We start from the raw sequence: 18,488 nt of genomic DNA, 5'->3' as shown, positions 1-18,488 counted from the left end.
GTGGGAGAAAACTGGAGTCAAAGAAAACTGAAACACAGAATGTGTGTGTGAGTGTGTGTGTGTGTATAATATATATATAAAAAAATGGCGATAAGGAACGCAGTAAGTGGTCATTAAACTAGGAATGCCAACCCGCATTTCCATGTGCATTCATTAATTTATTGATAGTTTAACAATTTTTTAATCTGTCAGTACAGTGGAATTTAATTTGTCTATATCTGTACACATTTTAACATATAAATAATTACAATTTGAAAATTAACTCATACAGGTAAAGTGAAGTAAATAGTTAATGTACTTAACACTAAGTGTATGTTCGGCGTATCAATTTTTTGTTTATTTTATGCCTGCATCCATCCATCTCTAAACCTGCTTAACCCAGGTTATGGTCGCGTGTGGCCAGCGCCTGTCACGGCAGAATCCGACGTCAGGCAAGACGGAAAACCAGTGCTTCATAGTCAAAATGTATTCACAAGAAATGTTTCCTTTATACATTTAGCAGTTGTTTAAAACAGCGATCTAAATTGGAATTGTTAGCGGGGATAATTCTGTGATTGTTTCCCACGCACATGTTGGAATACAACGAGATCGGAGATCCGCAGTGGGTGCCCGCTTGGAGCCCGGCCGGCAGAAGCGCTGGGACAGCAGACGGGATTTTCGAGGCGTACGTAGAGTGACAGACTCGCATGCTTTCAGGAGGCGTTCATTCTGTGTCGTGCTCTCTTCTCGTTCGCCTCATTTCAACGAGGGTGTTAATATTAAAGAAACGTTGCGTTTATCTCCGTCGCATACGACACAATTTTTAATTTGTTCAAAGATAAGAATTGTTGAATACCCCAATGTGTCAGTGTTCGTGGGAAGGACTAAAGTAACACAATGTTAACGGAATGAGGAAGTTTAGAAGAGAATAGTAGCCAAGCCCCGTGTGTCAGTCTGTTAGATTAATAAAGATGCGGCTCACACACGCGTACTTGAGCACCTCTAATGTTTTTTAAGACTTTGTGGCCTCCCGGGCTGCTAAAGTTATACGAGACTCCATTTTGAAGCTAAACGGGGACGGCAATACACAGCTGTGGACAGAAGAGTCCGGGGGTATTCGGAACATTGATATTAACCGCTGAAACAACAATAACTGTATAACCAGGGGGGGTTTCCTCAGTGCCTCCTTATTGATTTATTAAATAGGGAACTTCCATTTACATACCTTATTCTTATGCATGTAACCTAAGATGGAGGAAGTGACGCCCTTAACAGGGAATAAGGGGACAAATGGCGCGCTTTGACTGGTATGGTGCTGGTCATGGGGGTGTACCTGACAGCTAAATAATTTTTAGTGCGGTGAGGACGGTAGCGGCATTGTGCAGAACCAACGCCACAATATAGAGAAACCTTAGCACATGTATGCAATGACACCCTGCAGGGAGACCGGCTACCTCCCATTTAGGGGGGACCAAGTCTGCATTTTTTCAACAAGGTATTTTTTTGTATTAGATGGAGGGGGGTGGTGGTGAAGAGCTTTACCGATTGGCTGTTGAAAGAGGGAGAGAGAGACAGGCAACGAAAGAGGAGAGAGAGAGTCGGTCAGGGCTTGTATCAATATAGCTGAGGGCAGGTCGGTAGCTTACAAAACAATAACGTATACATATATATATTAATATAAATATTTTAAATCCGCATTCATCATTCACAGAAAACAAGTATCATGGGTACTTTAAGTCTTAGAATGTAAGGATGCGAAATCCATCGTTTTCTAAGTAGGAAGAAAACGGGCAGATTGAAGTGAAGGCTCAGTGAAGTGATTGCAAGTCTGAGGGGGAGAGAGAGAGAGCGAGAGAGAGCGCAGGAGTGAGTGAGAGAGAGAGAGCGAGAGAGAGGGAGTGGGGAGACCATGAGCACAGGACGTAGGCCTAGCCGTGGTGGCGTGGTGCAGATCCGCTTTCACAAATTGGAAAAAACGGACGGTAGAGGTCAAAATTTCAAAAGATTTGCACCGGTTTTATCATAGGTGAAGTGTAAATGGTAAGAATTTGATAGATCGATTTAGATCAGTGGAGGTATTATATTTATTTTGCGCGGTTCCCGAGTTGGAACAAATCGTTTTTTTTTTCCTTTGGTGGGCATGCATGTGCGCGAGCTCGCGTGTTCGTGTGCACGCGCGTGCGCGGGTTTCTTCTCGCCAGTGTGACAGGGCCGTGTGAAGGATTTAGTGGGTGAGTACTGCAAGTGTCAAGACTTCATGATGCTAAAAGTGCAAGGTAGCCATGTTTTGTTGTCAATATGAAATAGTTGTTCGGGCCTTTTGAGTATATAAAGTGAAAGTCAGATACATTGCTTCCTTTTTTTCTCTTGTAAAGAGCGACATGAATGTGTGTGGTAGGCAAGGCCGTCCAGAGGCTGAATCATTTGCAGGGCTTTATCCGCGACGGAAAAAAGTGACCTTCTTTAAGCTGTCTCGTGAGCAGAGGGAGGAGGTAATATTTATTTGGCAACGGTTGACCAGTGCCATGACTATTTAGGTGTAAGAGTAATAGTAGTAATTTAACCTCCCCTCCCCAAAAAGTGACGTGAATCTAATAAAGTATAATGCTGAAATATGCCTAGCCACACAAAAACAATTGTCTAAATTATATCTTTTTTTAACAGTTTCAACCATTATACCCATTATAATGCATAATGTATTGTTTTGCATTACAAAAAAAATTAACTCTTTGTATTTTCACAGGATGGAACCATGAAGGCATGGATCAGACATGTGAACTAACAGTCAATGATCTGTTGATTCCCTATTGTAATGCCCTGCAGTATAAGCCTAATTGTGACACTGCCTCGCTCGAAAGTGGCTATGGGGCAGCGGGTGGCATAGGTTCCACCTGTGGGATGCAGGTATCCACAAGTACAGTTTTTAAAAACGGAAGTTCACACACATTTGGTGAGCAGGATTCTTCAGACTGCTATATTCCCCTGCGCAAGTTACAAGATCTGACATCCATGGTTAACCGGACAGATTTGGGATTCAGAGAGAGAGAGCAGCAAGAACTCAATGATTTGCACATTCAGGACTCAATGGGGACAGACTTCATGTCAGATTCCCAAATTCTGTCAATGTCCCCCAAGAATAGTGACATTGTTTCCACAAGGCAAGTGGTGGAAATGGCCTGGCCCTCTCTTGCTCTCACTAATCATAGTAAAGAATGTGTAAATATAACTTCGAATGGCTGTTTGCACTTAGAACCAACTGCATCTGTGAATCAAGCACAGAGTAGTGATGGTAAAAAGGAAGAAAATAAAGGAGATCATATAGAAGAATTTATGTCAGACTCTGATAAATGTGAAAGGATAGCTAAACAAGATTTTGATTTACTACCGGATATGTTTGATAAACCCAGTTCTCAACAGAAATCCAATTATGAAACTTCTATAGATGTCAGCTGTTTGTCAGAAACTAGTTTGCCTAATAATAATGTTGATGTTTCAGTGTCAGAGACATTGGATTCTGCTTTGGAAAGTTTGGATATGGTTGCAGAAGGTTCAGAGTGTGATTTGGGATTATTGCAAAGCCTTACTTCTGGGACAAGGAAAGGAGGAAATGAGAAAGCAGAGACTCATAACAGGTCTGACTCTCCAAGTTCAAGAAAGTCAAGCACTCACGTTAAACCTGAACAAAGCAGAACTCAGTTGCGTGAGAAATCTGCAGATGCATCTCAATCAAGTTCTGTAAGATCCTTTTGGTTTTTTTGAAGCTTTATATATTTGATGTTTTTTATGATAAAAAAAAGTATTTATATCACATTTTCTTCTGTTATCTAGTTAGGTCTACTTCATAAAAGCTTACATGACATTCCTGATTCAATGCTCATCTTATTTCTTTTCAGAATCTTTCATAAAATTGCAGACCTAAAGATATTTTGCTTTGCTTTTTTTAGTAACAGTTCCTAAAAATAATTTTTTAAAAATCTGTTAGTTGTTTAGTTATTTATTTTTTGTATCGAATGAATTGCTTTTGGAAGATATGGTTTCATTTTTGCTTTTTGAGAAACTATTTTTTTTGCATAATACACGTTTGTAGTTGTTGTAGTTTACGTAATTGGTCATTTGTACACTTAGTCAAAATAATAAGGTATTTTTATCATGTATTCCTAATTAGAATGAATATGTAGTTTTTTTTTCTCTTGTTCATTTCAGAATGTTAGGAAACAATCTTTAGCCTATTGGAAACATTTTGTCATATTATTAAGAGTGATAAGAGTAACAGGAATTCATTTTATGTTGTCAGTATTTAGCTTTCAACTTCCTGATGCAGTTGTTTAACTTTGAAACTGAAGTACGATGAATCCAGTTGTAATTTGCTGCATATTTAGCTAGAAATAGAATAATACTGATTAATTTAAAGAAGAAACTATCTTGCCACCTCTTTCAATAATTATTATTGCTAGTTCTCAGAAAAAAATGATTAAAATCAAATTTTACACTTTATGATCATTTATGCACTTGAGTTGTATCAGTCTTATATCGAATAATAACTGCAAATTGGAGGATTTCTGTTTCAGTTGGATTATGTGTCAGATTTGTAGCATATTTTTAAAGGCATCTTGCTCCATCCAGAATCCACCTAAACCATAATGAGAGTAAACCAAAAAATGTAAGAATGCATAATGCTGTAATGAAAGCTTAAAAAAAAAAAAAAAGTGCCAAAGTGGGAACCTAAAAATTAAACTTGTATTAGACTTTGTCCTGCATATTTTAAAATATGTAAAAAAAAAAAATTACTGTGTATACATAAAGCACTCCTTGTTGTAGTTTTACATTTATGATTACAAAATGTAATGAAATTTAAATATATATGACCTATAAAATATCTGCTATGCACAAATCAGAAAAACTGCAAAAACCAGATGCATTCCATCTCAGTCCTACTGCTTTTACTCTGCTTGACATATTTACTTGATTAATATCCTAAATAAGTTCAGCTTTGACTTCTAGAACAATAAGAACAACATGGAACAATCAAATGCAGGAACAACACTACATCTTATCTTAAAGAAATAATTACAAAAAATTAAGTGCATGTGACATCGTACTGTGCATGTGACCCATCAGGTCATCAAAAAAAAAAAAAATTGGGAGTGGTCTCCCTTAGACTTTCCCGTATACTCGGATATGGGGATGGATATTTGAGGAGTAAACCACAAGACAATGGTTATATTATATTATGTACATTAAAGAACCATCAACAACAAATTAATAATATATTGAACAATTATTATAAAAGTAAAGTTGAATAAATTGGACTCTGCAGCTGCATGAATATAAAAGTACCACTTCTGGTTAGCGAAAATAGCTCAAAAGTTAAAAGTTGATAGAAATGAACATTTTATACTTAACACTTGTATACAAAATTTGTTTGACCTAACTGAAAGCATACTCGTATTATCATGTTTACATACATACACTCATATAGACACAATTCCAAAAATTTTTTGGACTCCGGGAGGTCTAAAATTTTGCAATTCGTTAAAATCTCGAGGTTGAATTTTTGAATGATTACAATACTTTCCCATACTTTTTATATGAAAAAGTAAAAAAAAACAAACTATGGATAAAAAATGCCAGCAAGGAAATATATATATGAATGATGAACATAAAAGTAAGAATAATAAATGCTTTTGCCATATAAAATGCATAATGAATACATCATTAAAAACAGGGTACAAAACAAAACCTAACACACCACCAGCATACAGACTTTATAGCAGTTTATAAAGCATTTTCAGGTCATTTCAGTAGCATTGACCAGTAATACTGATCACTACACTACATTCTTAGTTGCGATTTTTATTTTTTAAGACTTTTGGTGAATATGCTTATAGGGATAAAGGGCTATGCTATCTGTAGATCCAGAGTAGATATTATATGTGATACATTGGTTTGATTTTACTGAAAAACGTTTGCATAGGGTTGGGTGGTATTTCCTATAACTGCATGTGTTCAAGTTGGTGACAGAGGGCAGGAAAAGGTTTTGTTTTGTTTTGTCAGTAGCAGCAACAATATGAGTGTGGAAAGAATCTGCTCTATTATCCATGTGAGTAGCAGATATAATGGCAGAACAAAAGAATTCAATTCTTTACAGGATTTTGGTTATTGCTCATCTTTTACAGCTCACTAAACAATAGTAACATTTTTGCTAAACTTCATGATCACATCTTTCAGACTGGACTGTAATTATTTAATTGTTGTAGGTGAATGATGTGATTGTTTTTATTGTTATACATGTGGGGAGTGGATGTTGCAACCAGGGTTTACATATATTCATAAATTTGTTCATGTGTTGCTGTTGTTGTACACTTAATCATTAGTACTTTTTTTTTTTTTTTTTGGTTTTCAAAAATTTATTTCAAACTGAAGATTATGGATTTTATTATATGGATTTTAATATATAATGTATACAATTAAAAAATTTATTTGGCCGCACCTAGCTGAACTATGAACAATTTTACTAATCAATTATTTGGTCAATTTTAATTTTTTGATTATTCAGTGTTTTAAAAAATAAATTTGTGCAAAGGTATAAGCATTTTATTCAGTAAATATTTTTCCTTGCACAATGCCAAAATTAATTGTAACAAGTATCAGTACTAACATTTAGGTCAAGCTTCTCGTTTTTAAGGTAGTTTTCACAAAGAGTAGAAAGCTGAAACCATTGCTAAGCATTGACAAATGTTGTCTAGAATGCATTGTGTGATTTTTTTTTTTTTTGCCACCAGCACAGACCACAAAATGAACAGAGTGTCCTATATTTCAAATCCCCTTTTCTCTGTACTGTACAACATTATATGCTGTCCTTCTCTGTTCGTTTAAAAGAAATATTTTGCAAATGAAATTTTGCATATTGTTGATGGTTTGGAGTCGTTACTGTAGTAGTTTTGAGCTGCCTGAAGAAACAGAAGGAAGTGATACTGAGGTTATCCACAAGAGTGAGTGAGAGAGGGATCATATACCAATGTGTTTTCTTTTCAGGTGCTCCCACACCGTGAGAACTAATTTTTACAGATCATGCAAGAGATGGATTTCTTACCAGATATGAAGTTAAAATGACTCCACACTTTTTTTTAATTTCCTTGATCTTTAACCCACTGGGGTATTTACATATTCCATCTCTATAATATCTCAAAAAGTGATTAACATTTCTCTTGGTACATCACTTCATTGACCAAGTACAGTATGTAGCAAAGCATTTAATCAATAACAGAATTCCTTGGCAACAATTTGTAATATTCATTGTTATGAAGCTGTATTTCCCATACAATGCTATTACACTCTGACAGGCAAATTTTGGGAGGAAAAAAATGGCAACAAAAGGTTCAGACATGGTACAAATTGCTGAAATTCTTTTTAACATATAGGCTTAATTAAAATCACTCAATTTTAAAAATTGCATTTTGTCAAATTGCGATTTTGACATGAAATCAGTTAAATCGTATAGCTCTTCTTCCCAGTAACCTGAGCACTTTGACATGCCAGCTGTAACACAGTTTCACAAAAATTGTCAATTTCTTAGTGTTAGATTAAATTATTTGTACCATGAAAAGGAAATAAAACAAATGAGTGTTTTGGTGATTAGGTAAATATGCACTCTGGGCACGGAGATAGGAACCTGAGATCTTTTCACTTCAATGTGCCCACTACTCTAACAGAGCTGATGGGTGTTCACAAAGCAAAAAAAAAAAATAACACAACACAAATACTAACTTACACCTAGTGGTACTCGTATTATCAGTTAAAGTCAAATTTTGTAAATAATACATTCTGTAAGTCATGAAGGTCATTTTCAGCATTTCTAAAAGCAGATTACTGCTTGCGTGCATTTGTAACAAGGTAGACGGAAAAAAAAAACATAGACTGTATATATTCAGAATGTTCATTGGATAACCTGACAGATATGGGGTGTACTTTAAAAGATTGTACACAGTGCAGCAAAATTCATTCTGAGTTTTTAGTGATTCATTTAGATATGCACATTACCTGCATATAAGTGTAACATCAGCCTTATATTCATCTGGTTTTGGAGCTTCCCGTTTTTTTTAAATTAACAAATTTTACAGGCCTGTATTTAATTGACACCAGCATCACTACTGCTTCCTTACAAATGTTGGTTTGCAAAAAATTCCAAATTGGATAAACGTACTTTCAGTGTGGGTTTTTTTTTTTTTGTCTTTCAATGAAGCCATCTATATTAGCTAAACATACCTTAATAAGAATAAGGTATGTTGGAGCCAGAGTATTGTGCTGAAGTGAACCATCTTTGAAAGCAGCTATGTTTAGGAGTCCATCTGTGACAGCAACAACTTAATGCATATACACACCCACACAATAGAACATCCAAAATTTTTCAGATCCCGCAGACTGAGTATGTTTAGACTATAGAAGAGATCTATGCAAATATAGTGATTTTTTTAAAGTATTATTTTATGACCGTCTTCTGTTGGACAGGTACTCTGATAAGGGATCTTCAATGAGTATATCGTTATAAGGTGCCCTGTAAAACATTAGGGCTTTGTAATAGTCAAGTTTTCATATCATTATCAATGATGCACAATTTAATTCGTTTTCAGATATTGGAGATTTGTCCATCAGAATAAAAAAATTAAATCCCTGCACCTGGATCTTCCCTCTGTCAGTGTTCTAAACACAGTTACTCCATTGATGTGAGAAGCCAAAGACCATCTTAAACAACAGCATGTAGTACTTAAGAAAATACCGCTGAAGTCAAAGTGAACATAGGGGTTGGAGAAAGATGCAACTTGGCACTTGCCTGTTTAGTTAAAACATTTTTGCACTTCCTACTAAATTGGATATTTGAAGCAGAATGAATAGGAATGGTTAGTCACATGTTTATAAGTGTTACATGCATTCAAGTTTATGTTTAAAACTGGCAGTAATCTTGTTGTTGTTTGGTTTTTTCCCCTCACCATACCAATTGTTTTCTCCAGCACTTGTAGCTTTTTATTCTTGTTGAGGCTGTACTATTAGTAGTACTTGCTGCAATGAAATATGCAAATAAATGTGGATGTGAAGTTGAGGCACTGACCACCAGACTGCAGATTTTTTGTCTTTGGTTATTGCAGTGAACTTATGATTATGTGATTGCTTCTGCATGGTTAGAGGAGCTGGTACTTCTCCCGTTTCTGAAGAAAAACACAAACTGCTTGGCTTTCTTTGTAATTGTGCCCTGCAAATGAACTGGTACATGGACTTTTTGCCTTAACACTCAGTGATGCTGTGATAATAGCACAAGTAGTTTTACTTTAGTAAAATAAGTATTGAGTTTGGTTATTCATTCCTTTAAAAAGTAATTTAAATTACGTAACCCGTGTAACTTTTAACATGTTACTGTTTCAGAGATTGTGCTGCCAAACTTAGCACTATATGTTCAGTTTATGAACATAAATTTAGTGATTTAAAATATTGGTACAGATTATTTCAGCCATAAGAAGGAATAATGCGATATCCCAAGCATTTGCCTTAGGAAATTGAATCTTTGTGGACGCCTCCACCTATGGCTGCTAAAAGTATGTGCAAAGCTAAACAACTCTAATAAAGTGCAGAAAACATGTACAGACTAGAAAATCCTTAACTTTAACCTGGTTAAGGGTTTATATGGCTCCATAAACTGCGTTAGTTATGTAGAAATCTACCTCTGCTAACCTAGTTTCTCTAACTCGAACAAGGGTTTACATGGCATTTTAGAAACCAGGGTTCTGTGAATAACTGGATTGGTAAGATGCATGTAAATGCACTGAATGTTAAACGTTAGGCTTTTATAATATAAACAAATGCACACTTGTAGGACATTTTAAAAGTTATTCAAGAGTTAATGGCAACTATTTCTGGACCAGAAGCATGGTATTTCAACATAATTTTCCCTTTTGAGTTGACACTGGATGGAGGATAGTATGCTCAAATTTTGGACTTCTGGCCACTCTGTATGCAAGGCATTTCATTTTTAATGAATGTTAAGACTGCATTGGATTAGGGGTCCAAAAATAAGAAAAAAGAAATAAAGAAATGCAAACATAAGTACGAATATATTTTTTGATATATAATTAACTAGCAAAATACCCGTGCTTCGCAGCGGAGAAGTAGTGTGTTAAAGAAGCAATGAAAAAGAAAAGGAAACATTTTGAAAATAACGTAACATGATTGTCAATGTAATTGTTTTGTCACTGTTGTGAGTGATGAGTGTTGCTGTCATATATATATATATATATATATATATATATATATATATATATATATATATATATATATATATATATATATATATATATATATATATATATATATATTTACACACACACACACACACACATAAACATATATATATACATATCTATACATATACACATAAATATACACACACATATATACATATATATATCTACATATATACACACAAATGCATATATATATATATATATATATATATATACATACACACACACATATATATAAACATATATACATATACATACATATCTACATATATACACACACAGCTATTTTATCAGTGCAATACGCTGCTTGTTAAAACGGATAACTCCCGCTCTTACGTGCAAGTCTGCGTGGATATTATGAACTATCGTATTTGTTCAAGTTCTATTTAAATTTTAAATAGAAGGAATTTTTATTTAGTCGACAGAAATATCTTTGGTAGGAATGGTAAAAACAGACAGGAATATTATTCGTGAATAAATCAACTCAAACCTTAAACAACTTATAATATTTTGCTCTCCATAAAAATATATCCTGTCTAAATTATACAAGTTAGAAATAAAGTAAGCGTTAAAAGAACAAACATTCAAATTTCTTTACTCTTATGTAATTTTATATAAAAATAAACTTAGATTTTAAATATCCCAAAAGATTTTGCTCTCCATAAAAATATATCCTGTCAAAATGATACAAATTCAAATATGAACATGCTGCATAACAAAACCTAGAAATATAAATAAAATGTGTTCCTTTCAGCAATAACATATCAAATCATTCAGTTGTCTTTGCTCATATGTCATTTTAGAGCTGGACGCCTGGCATCTTTTTTTGGCAACAGGTTCGTTTCTGTTTGCTGTGAGGTTCTGTGTTGTGGAGATTCTCAGGATGGATTGCAGGTGCTCATCAGTGAGGCGACTCCTGTGTGCTGTTTTGTTAGTCTTTATCACTGAGAAGAGCTTCTCACACAGATATGTGCTACCAAACATGCACAAGGTTCGAGCCGCATGCAGACGGACTTTTTTTGTTCTTCAAAGTCACCAAAGCGCCGTGCAAACTCAGTGCGCTCAGTTTATCAGCAAAGTGCGTATTTGGGAACACCGTAGTGACGACTTGGTTTAACGTTACTTGGCAAGGTGCACTGGTGCATTTGTGTCTCCCATAAAAGCAGCTTCACTTGAAATCACTTTGTGATTGTGCACGGGTAAAAACGTCCGCTGAAGTGTCAGATTCTTATTTAATTCTTCTGCTTTCTGTATCTTCTGCATTGCATTCAGGTCTTTCAGGTTACCCTGATGTTTTGTCTCATAGTGCCGTCTTAGATTAAATTCTGTAATTACAGCCACATTAGCTCCACAAATGAGACACACGGGTTCAGTAAACATATACTCAGCCTCCCATCGGTTTTTAAAGGCTCTATTTTCAGAATCAACTTTTCTCTTCAGCATCGTGTGAGCTAGCTTCGCAATAACTTGCAGCATCATAAGCTAGACTTGATTAACGCGGTAAGTGTTCGGCAAGGCAGCTGAAGCGCTGCATTATGGGATCTGTAGTTTATTGTGTTACCAGCGCTTCATATACCGGGCCATTAATAACAATAATACAGTATATAAAATGATCTCGGGCGGATATAATTACGCCGGGCGGATGTGGCCCTGCCCTTGAGTTTGACACATATGGACTAAATAGAACTTGAAAAGATATATTTTTCAAATGTGATCGCGCAATTCAGATAGAGTTGACGCGCACTACAGCCTGCATGCCTCAATAAGTCATCCCTCCCCTCGCTCTTACTTTTTACCGTTCATCTAATGAATACACTGAGTATGGCTTTACCAAAACAATCATTGATGGCGAATAAAGTATCCATTATTCGAGTATGTAGATCGGGATATATATAAATACATATATAAACCCGCGTATCGCAGCGGAGAAGTAGTGTGTTAAAAAGCTAGAAAAAGAAAAGGGAACATTTTAAAAATAACGTAACATGACTGTCAATATACAGTATTTGTTTTGTGAGTGTTGCTGTCATCAAGGATTTGATTATCATTATTTCTTTCAATCAGGTTCGTATTTGTAGGATGTGTTGTGTTCAAGTTACATTCCGTGTTTGTCAATCGTTGTAAAGATGACAGGTTTCATTCATCGATTCGTTTCTTACTGCATCAATAAACAGCTTGTCTTCTTCTTTATCTGAGACCTGACACACTGCATGCACGGGTTTTTTTACACTGTCTTCCTTTAGCGGGACATTGACTTTTTCCAATGTGTGCTTTGTTTCCGCAGTAGTTGGATTTATGAATATGCTTGTATGTATCTGATGCTTCATATTTTTTGCTGCCTTTTCAATTGTGTAATTCGGTTTTTGTTCCGCGCTTTTTGGAACTGTTGCTTTTTATCTGTGCACTGCGTCAGTTCACGTGAACTATATAAAAACATGGGAAAAAAATGACTTCTCACACAGCTGTTGAAATGTATTGTACTTCTAATTTCTGCACTTATTCAGATATTGTTTTAGTTATTTCTGGCTTGGGCTGTCAAATTGCTTTGCAGGTGTTTGAAGCATTCTTGTAGTTGGATGGAATGGATCCACTACCCATTCTGAAACAGTTGTCTCCAGCAGGTCACATAACTGAAGTAGCATTTTCTCATGTACATTTTTTTAAAATATATGCTTCAAGGTCATCATCTTGCAGTTGTTTGTCAAGTGTGGCCAATGAACATAATTGCATTAATTCCCAACCACCAATATTACCCCAGGAAAGCTTCAGTTTTCCCAGGAATGTGGTAATTGCTTCTTTAATCAGTATTAAATTGAACCTTTTTTCCTTGCAGCTGCCTATTTAACAAATTTCATTTGTCAAAAATATCTGAGAAATAGGATGTCAGACTTTGCAATGATGACTGGTTCCTCAATCTAATATCGACTTAATGATTCAACACTCTAAAGTCAAACAAATTTACAAAGACAATTTCCCTTTGATAATCAGTGGACCTTTGTGTGTAGCAGTAGGCATTCAAATTCTTTCTCATTTTGTTTTTTATGAAAAAGACAGTTTTGTATAGATTTGGATTTGATGCAGTTAGCTGCTTTTATATCGGCAGAGAGTGTGTCATGCAGGTGTTCTCCTACATTTTTTGCAACTAAATGTTGTTTATTTACTGCAGTGAATTGAAAATGGGGCAGGTGAATATTTTATTCAAATGTGCCAGAAATGCTTTCTATTTCCCTATCATTGATTCTGCCTCATTTGTAGCACATGCTATTATGTTTTGTTTTGTTTTTTTTTTTATAGAATATTCTTTTCAAAGAAGTACCTCTGAACTTTTTTTTTTTCTTCTTGTTGAGGAAAGCATCTCCTAGACAAGTTTATTGTCATTTGAAAAACGAACACATATGCGTCATCAGAAGGGCTTCTTTGCCCGCTAAAGTTGACTCATCAATTTGCAAGGCAAACTGTTTTACTTGTAGTTGTTCAACTAGTTGTTCTTCAGCATCATTTCTCATTTTATCTATGGCTGGGATACTGATTTGTTTACTAATGTAATAATTGTATTTATTTCCTGAGTATTTTGGTTCATTACTGTTGAAATCACAACTGGCTTTGCAGCTTTACCAATTTAGATTTGAAATGTCAACTTTATCCTTATCAGCTTGGTCTGGTATTACAATTATCACACAGTTTTTGGAAATGCTCCAAAATTTGATCTTTTCTGTCTTTGTGGTTTGATTCCAAGTGCATCTTAAGCTTAGATTGTGTCATTGTTTTATTAGTAATTGTAGTCAGACAAATCGATATTGTTTTGTGGCGATGTAATGAAGCCATCTGCATGATACTCAATAGAATACTGCGGACATTTTTTCTTCATCAATATTAAACTAAAAAATAAAGTTTAAAATTTTTGTAATAAAATAAGAGTAAATTTGGAGTTAAAAGTACAGGGTGAGTCAAAATTCTGTTAACATTTAAATGGCGGAAACTATTTACAAAACATACTTCATTTATGCAAGATGATTTACAGAAATGTCTTAAACTTTCTCTATCATGTTCAATGCACAAAAACCAACGAGCAACAGAACCATTTAAAGCCCAGATGCACATTTCTCAGGGAATAGATGATACCACAGTCTATATTCTGTCCTTCAGGTTATTGATATCACAAACTTTCCTGCTATGCACATGCTCATTCTCCATAACCAGAAATCATAGGGTGTCAAATCAGGGGAGCATGGAGGTCATGGCAATGGTCCACCACGATCTATCCATCGACATGGAAATGTGTGTTTGAAATAAAAATAATACATTAGAGTTAACATAATTTTGACTCACCCTGTATATAATTTGCATCTTCAAGTGATCATTTGAAAAGAGAAAAGAGCACCATTTAACTATTTAAGATTCAGAAGGAGACTAAAGGTAAACTGCAAAGGAAGAAGGATCCGCTGAGTCGTGAAAACATGTAGACGTACTTTTCTGAAACTAGAGCAGAAATGGCCAACCTTTCTAATGTCATGCACCATATTTTTTATGAAAAGTATTTCAGTACACCAAAATATGATGCTTACAGTCCACAGTATTTATTGTCAAATGCAACTGAGATGTGAACAGAGAGATATACTTGAACAAAACGCAAGATATGAAACTAATTGACGCTATTTTACCGTGTCTATCTAATATCATCCTAAGAATACCACTTCTGTAGTATTACTCATTTTAACAGTTTTTAATTTTTTTTACATTGCATAATATTCAGATAATTCAAATTGGAAGACGTTTTTAGGAGCTATGACAGTGTCACCAGCTAGAATGAATTAACTTATTGGTAGAAGCTGTTAATGAACATTTCTCCACAGATTTTTTGAATTAATTATTGCCCATATTTAAACAAATCTCTTTAAATCTAATTATTTTGTGCTAAAGGTTGAATAAGAAAATTGATAATACCCAGGAGGTCCTGTAATTTCTTTTTCATGGAAGCACACCTAAACTAACAAATTATTTATAGGAAGTTTATTGGAAGTTGAGTTTTTCACAATATTATTAAAAAAACAAAAAAAAAACCTATTAGCCAAAATGATAAATACCTGTTCTTGTCAAAACTGCACTTGTTTTAAACAAAAATGCAGACAGGCCAAGAAGTTTCAAAATCCCAGTATATTCCTTGTATTATTTTTCATGACCATGCACCAAAAATACTAATGTATAGATTAAAAGTTTATTGAAATCTGTATTTTGCAAATGTAATCACAGAATCATGACAGATATTTGTGCAATTTTATTATAATTGTATATAAGAGTTGTTCCATGTGAATGGTTGGATGGACACCCTCATGGACAGTGGAGAGCTGGCCAATAACATGAAGATTAGTTCACTCTCATAATTTATGAATTTACATGTGTTGTATTTACCGAACATTATTCAGCAGAATATTACCTCATTTTAATGTTGAAAAGATACTGTTGCAGTTATAAAATTAATAATTAATTTTAATTTCTCATTGGAGTACAGCATCTTTACAGTTTCTTGTAAGCTTAGCTCATATTTATACAGTACATGTTTAAGTAGCATTGTAAAAATTGATTTACAATTCTTATACTTACTAAAAGGAAAAAAAGATGCACTATTTAGTTTATCAAAGCATGATGTGCCGTTACAAAATACCCGGTGTGTTGCGTTTGGTGCATGCTGTGCAGGTTGGCTACCCCTGAACTAGAGTAATCATTCTGAAGAAGGATGGGAGGGGCTTTTCCAGACATTCTTTCCTTTCGTAAAGATGCTCCTTCATTTTAACAGCATGTGGAATTGACTTTTTTATTAGAAAGTACTTTTTTAAAATTTAATGTTGTAACTTATTGTGGCCCCCTTAACAGCTCCTGTGCCCTTCCCGTCTTCCATACTTTTTCCCGTAGCCCCGTTGAGAACCACTAGTAAACAGAAGGCAATGAACTAAGGAACTAAGGTTATCTGTGTATGAATTTAGAATTTAAAATGTTTACTGTTTCATTTTCTCCATATTTCATATATGGAGAAAGCATTATTTTCATGAAAAAATCAAATACGGGTTTTCAATGGAAAATATCCCTAGAATATGATTTGAGTAGATTCAGATAAAATTTTATGTGTAGCCTACAATTCTACACATAATGCAAATCACGAAGTTCACGAAAAATCTAAATATTAAAAAAAAAAACAAAAAACAAATAAAAAGTAGCTTGTATAAGAGAACTGCTGCTATCAATCACAGGCTAGTAGGTGGCAGTAAGTAACCAGATCTGCTCAGTTATACTGTACGTTTTCATTTAAAGGTATTGATATTCAGCTAGAGCAGTTCTAGCTTGCTGAGTCTACCAATGAAACATGCTAGATGATGTGTGTTTGTTCCAATGTCCCCTTAGTTACGTCACCAGCATTCAAGTTTCAGAATGATTCACTCATTTGAATATTAGTTTAAAGTGAATCACTTCTGTTCTTGAGTTAAATTTCATCATTCTGATGAATGTTTATTATCTATCTAGGCAGTAACCTAGACAAATTCAGTTGGTATTTCAGTGACTAGATAACACATTATAGTTTTAATTAAAATGGGCTTGCTTTTAACCATTTCTCATTCACTCATTTCCAGTCCCACTCGTGCCTTTTCCATTCCTTCTGATCGTATCAGATCAAACCCATTCAGCATTAACTTTGCCTCTGAAATAAGAAGTTTAACCTGGTTCTCCACAATTAACAAATTTCACAATACTTGAATTCACTGTGGCTCACCGTAAGATGTAAAGTTCATCCAACTCTTTAATAGTGGTTGAACATTCCACATTTATGGTGACAACCAGCTCTGAGCTCTGTGCTTTTTCCATTTTCAGACTTCCTGCTATAAGGTGCAGCCGGTGGCGATGATTGCAGTGCTAGTTGCTGAGTACAGAGACACGTGTTAATGTATTCCTCTTTACATTCCCAGTCCCTTACAGTCTCAGATGTTAAAGTTGTAGGCACCTTTTAGATCCTTCTGATCCTCTTTGCTCACTCAATTTTCAAGTTCACAGCTCATCCAGATGGCATTAGAGATTGACCAAAGCCTCAGGTCTGAAAGTGTGTCAAGAAAAAGAAGAGGTAGAGAGAACTCCAGTAAAAGGCAACCGCCAGTGTGTTGCCCAGATGTAGCACCATGTCTTTGTGGTTTAAAAAAATAAAACGAAAACCTGTCTTACAAAGTGATAAGGCTTTACGTGAGTCTCGGCTATTCAGTTTTATTTATAGTTTATAGTGAATTTAGGGCATTGGATTAAACAAAAATCAACAACAGTCTTTTCTGTCAAAGTTTGACTATCACAACTAGGGGTTCCACAAAAAAAACAATACTTCTGTAGTAACTAAAACTTAATGGTTCTACATGTTTTTTACAGTTTCAGCATTACAGCGAAAGTTGGTACTGCACACGTATGTGTTTGCAAGTAGACAAATTACTCAGGAAGGCACAATAGCAACATGAGAGAAACTGAGTAAAATCTACATGTAAAAAAGCAAAAAACACACATTTGTTGTTGTACTCTAATGGTACCCACCTCTGCCACACATTAAAATTCAAGCCATGTATTTGTATTTATGAATGTTTACTTAAGTGATAGTGCTTAATGATATACCATTATTTTTTAAAGCTCTTGCTATTTTTTGAATTTTAATATGTTTTAATTTATATCTTAATTTTATTTTATTTCTACTGTTTATATATTGTATACTATATTATAGGAAAATGGACAATAAAAGGAGATAATTTAATAAAAAAAGCCATTGAATTAGATTACTGTTTTTGCAATGGTATTGACTATTGTAAATTTTTCAGTGATATTGGTATAGAGTACAAAAATTCCGGTATTGTGACATCCCTAGTCGCAGCATCTAAACGCTAATTTTAAAGAAACTGATATTTTATGCCTTTAATACATTACCAGAATGTGTTAGTTTGTGGAAGGTACTAATATTGTTTCAACCATCCAACCATTATTCAACCCGCTATATCCTAACTACAGGGTCATGGGTGTCTGCTGGAGCCAGTCCCAGCAGCCAATACAGGGCACAAGGCACAGTGCGCATACCCACCTATACACCAAGCACACACTAGGGACAATTTAGGATCGCCAATGTACCAAACCTGCATGTCTTTGGACTGTGGGAGGAAACCGGAGTACCCGGAGGAAACCCACGCAGACATGCAAAGTCCA

General features: G+C 34.9%; 1 protein-coding gene across 5 annotated transcripts in view; it reads left to right on the top strand.

The window, feature by feature from the left end:
• The first annotated feature begins 1,153 nt into the window (after nt 1–1,153).
• The window catches only part of LOC120542612 (histone-lysine N-methyltransferase, H3 lysine-36 specific-like), a 136,214-nt gene continuing 118,879 nt past the window's right edge, over nt 1,154–18,488 (top strand). The window contains exons 1-2 of one of the 5 annotated variants that reach the window (XM_039775191.1): nt 1,154–1,474; nt 2,723–3,714. In XM_039775191.1, the coding sequence (XP_039631125.1) occupies nt 2,740–3,714 (975 nt within the window). In that variant the 5' untranslated portion in view covers nt 1,154–1,474; nt 2,723–2,739. The other 4 variants (XM_039775190.1, XM_039775189.1, XM_039775187.1 and 1 more) reach the window with 4 other exon arrangements.

The sequence above is a fragment of the Polypterus senegalus genome, chromosome 13 (genome assembly GCF_016835505.1).
Source record: "Polypterus senegalus isolate Bchr_013 chromosome 13, ASM1683550v1, whole genome shotgun sequence".
Taxonomy (NCBI): Eukaryota; Metazoa; Chordata; class Cladistia; order Polypteriformes; family Polypteridae; genus Polypterus; species Polypterus senegalus.
This window is presented reverse-complemented; position numbering and strand designations above follow the sequence as displayed.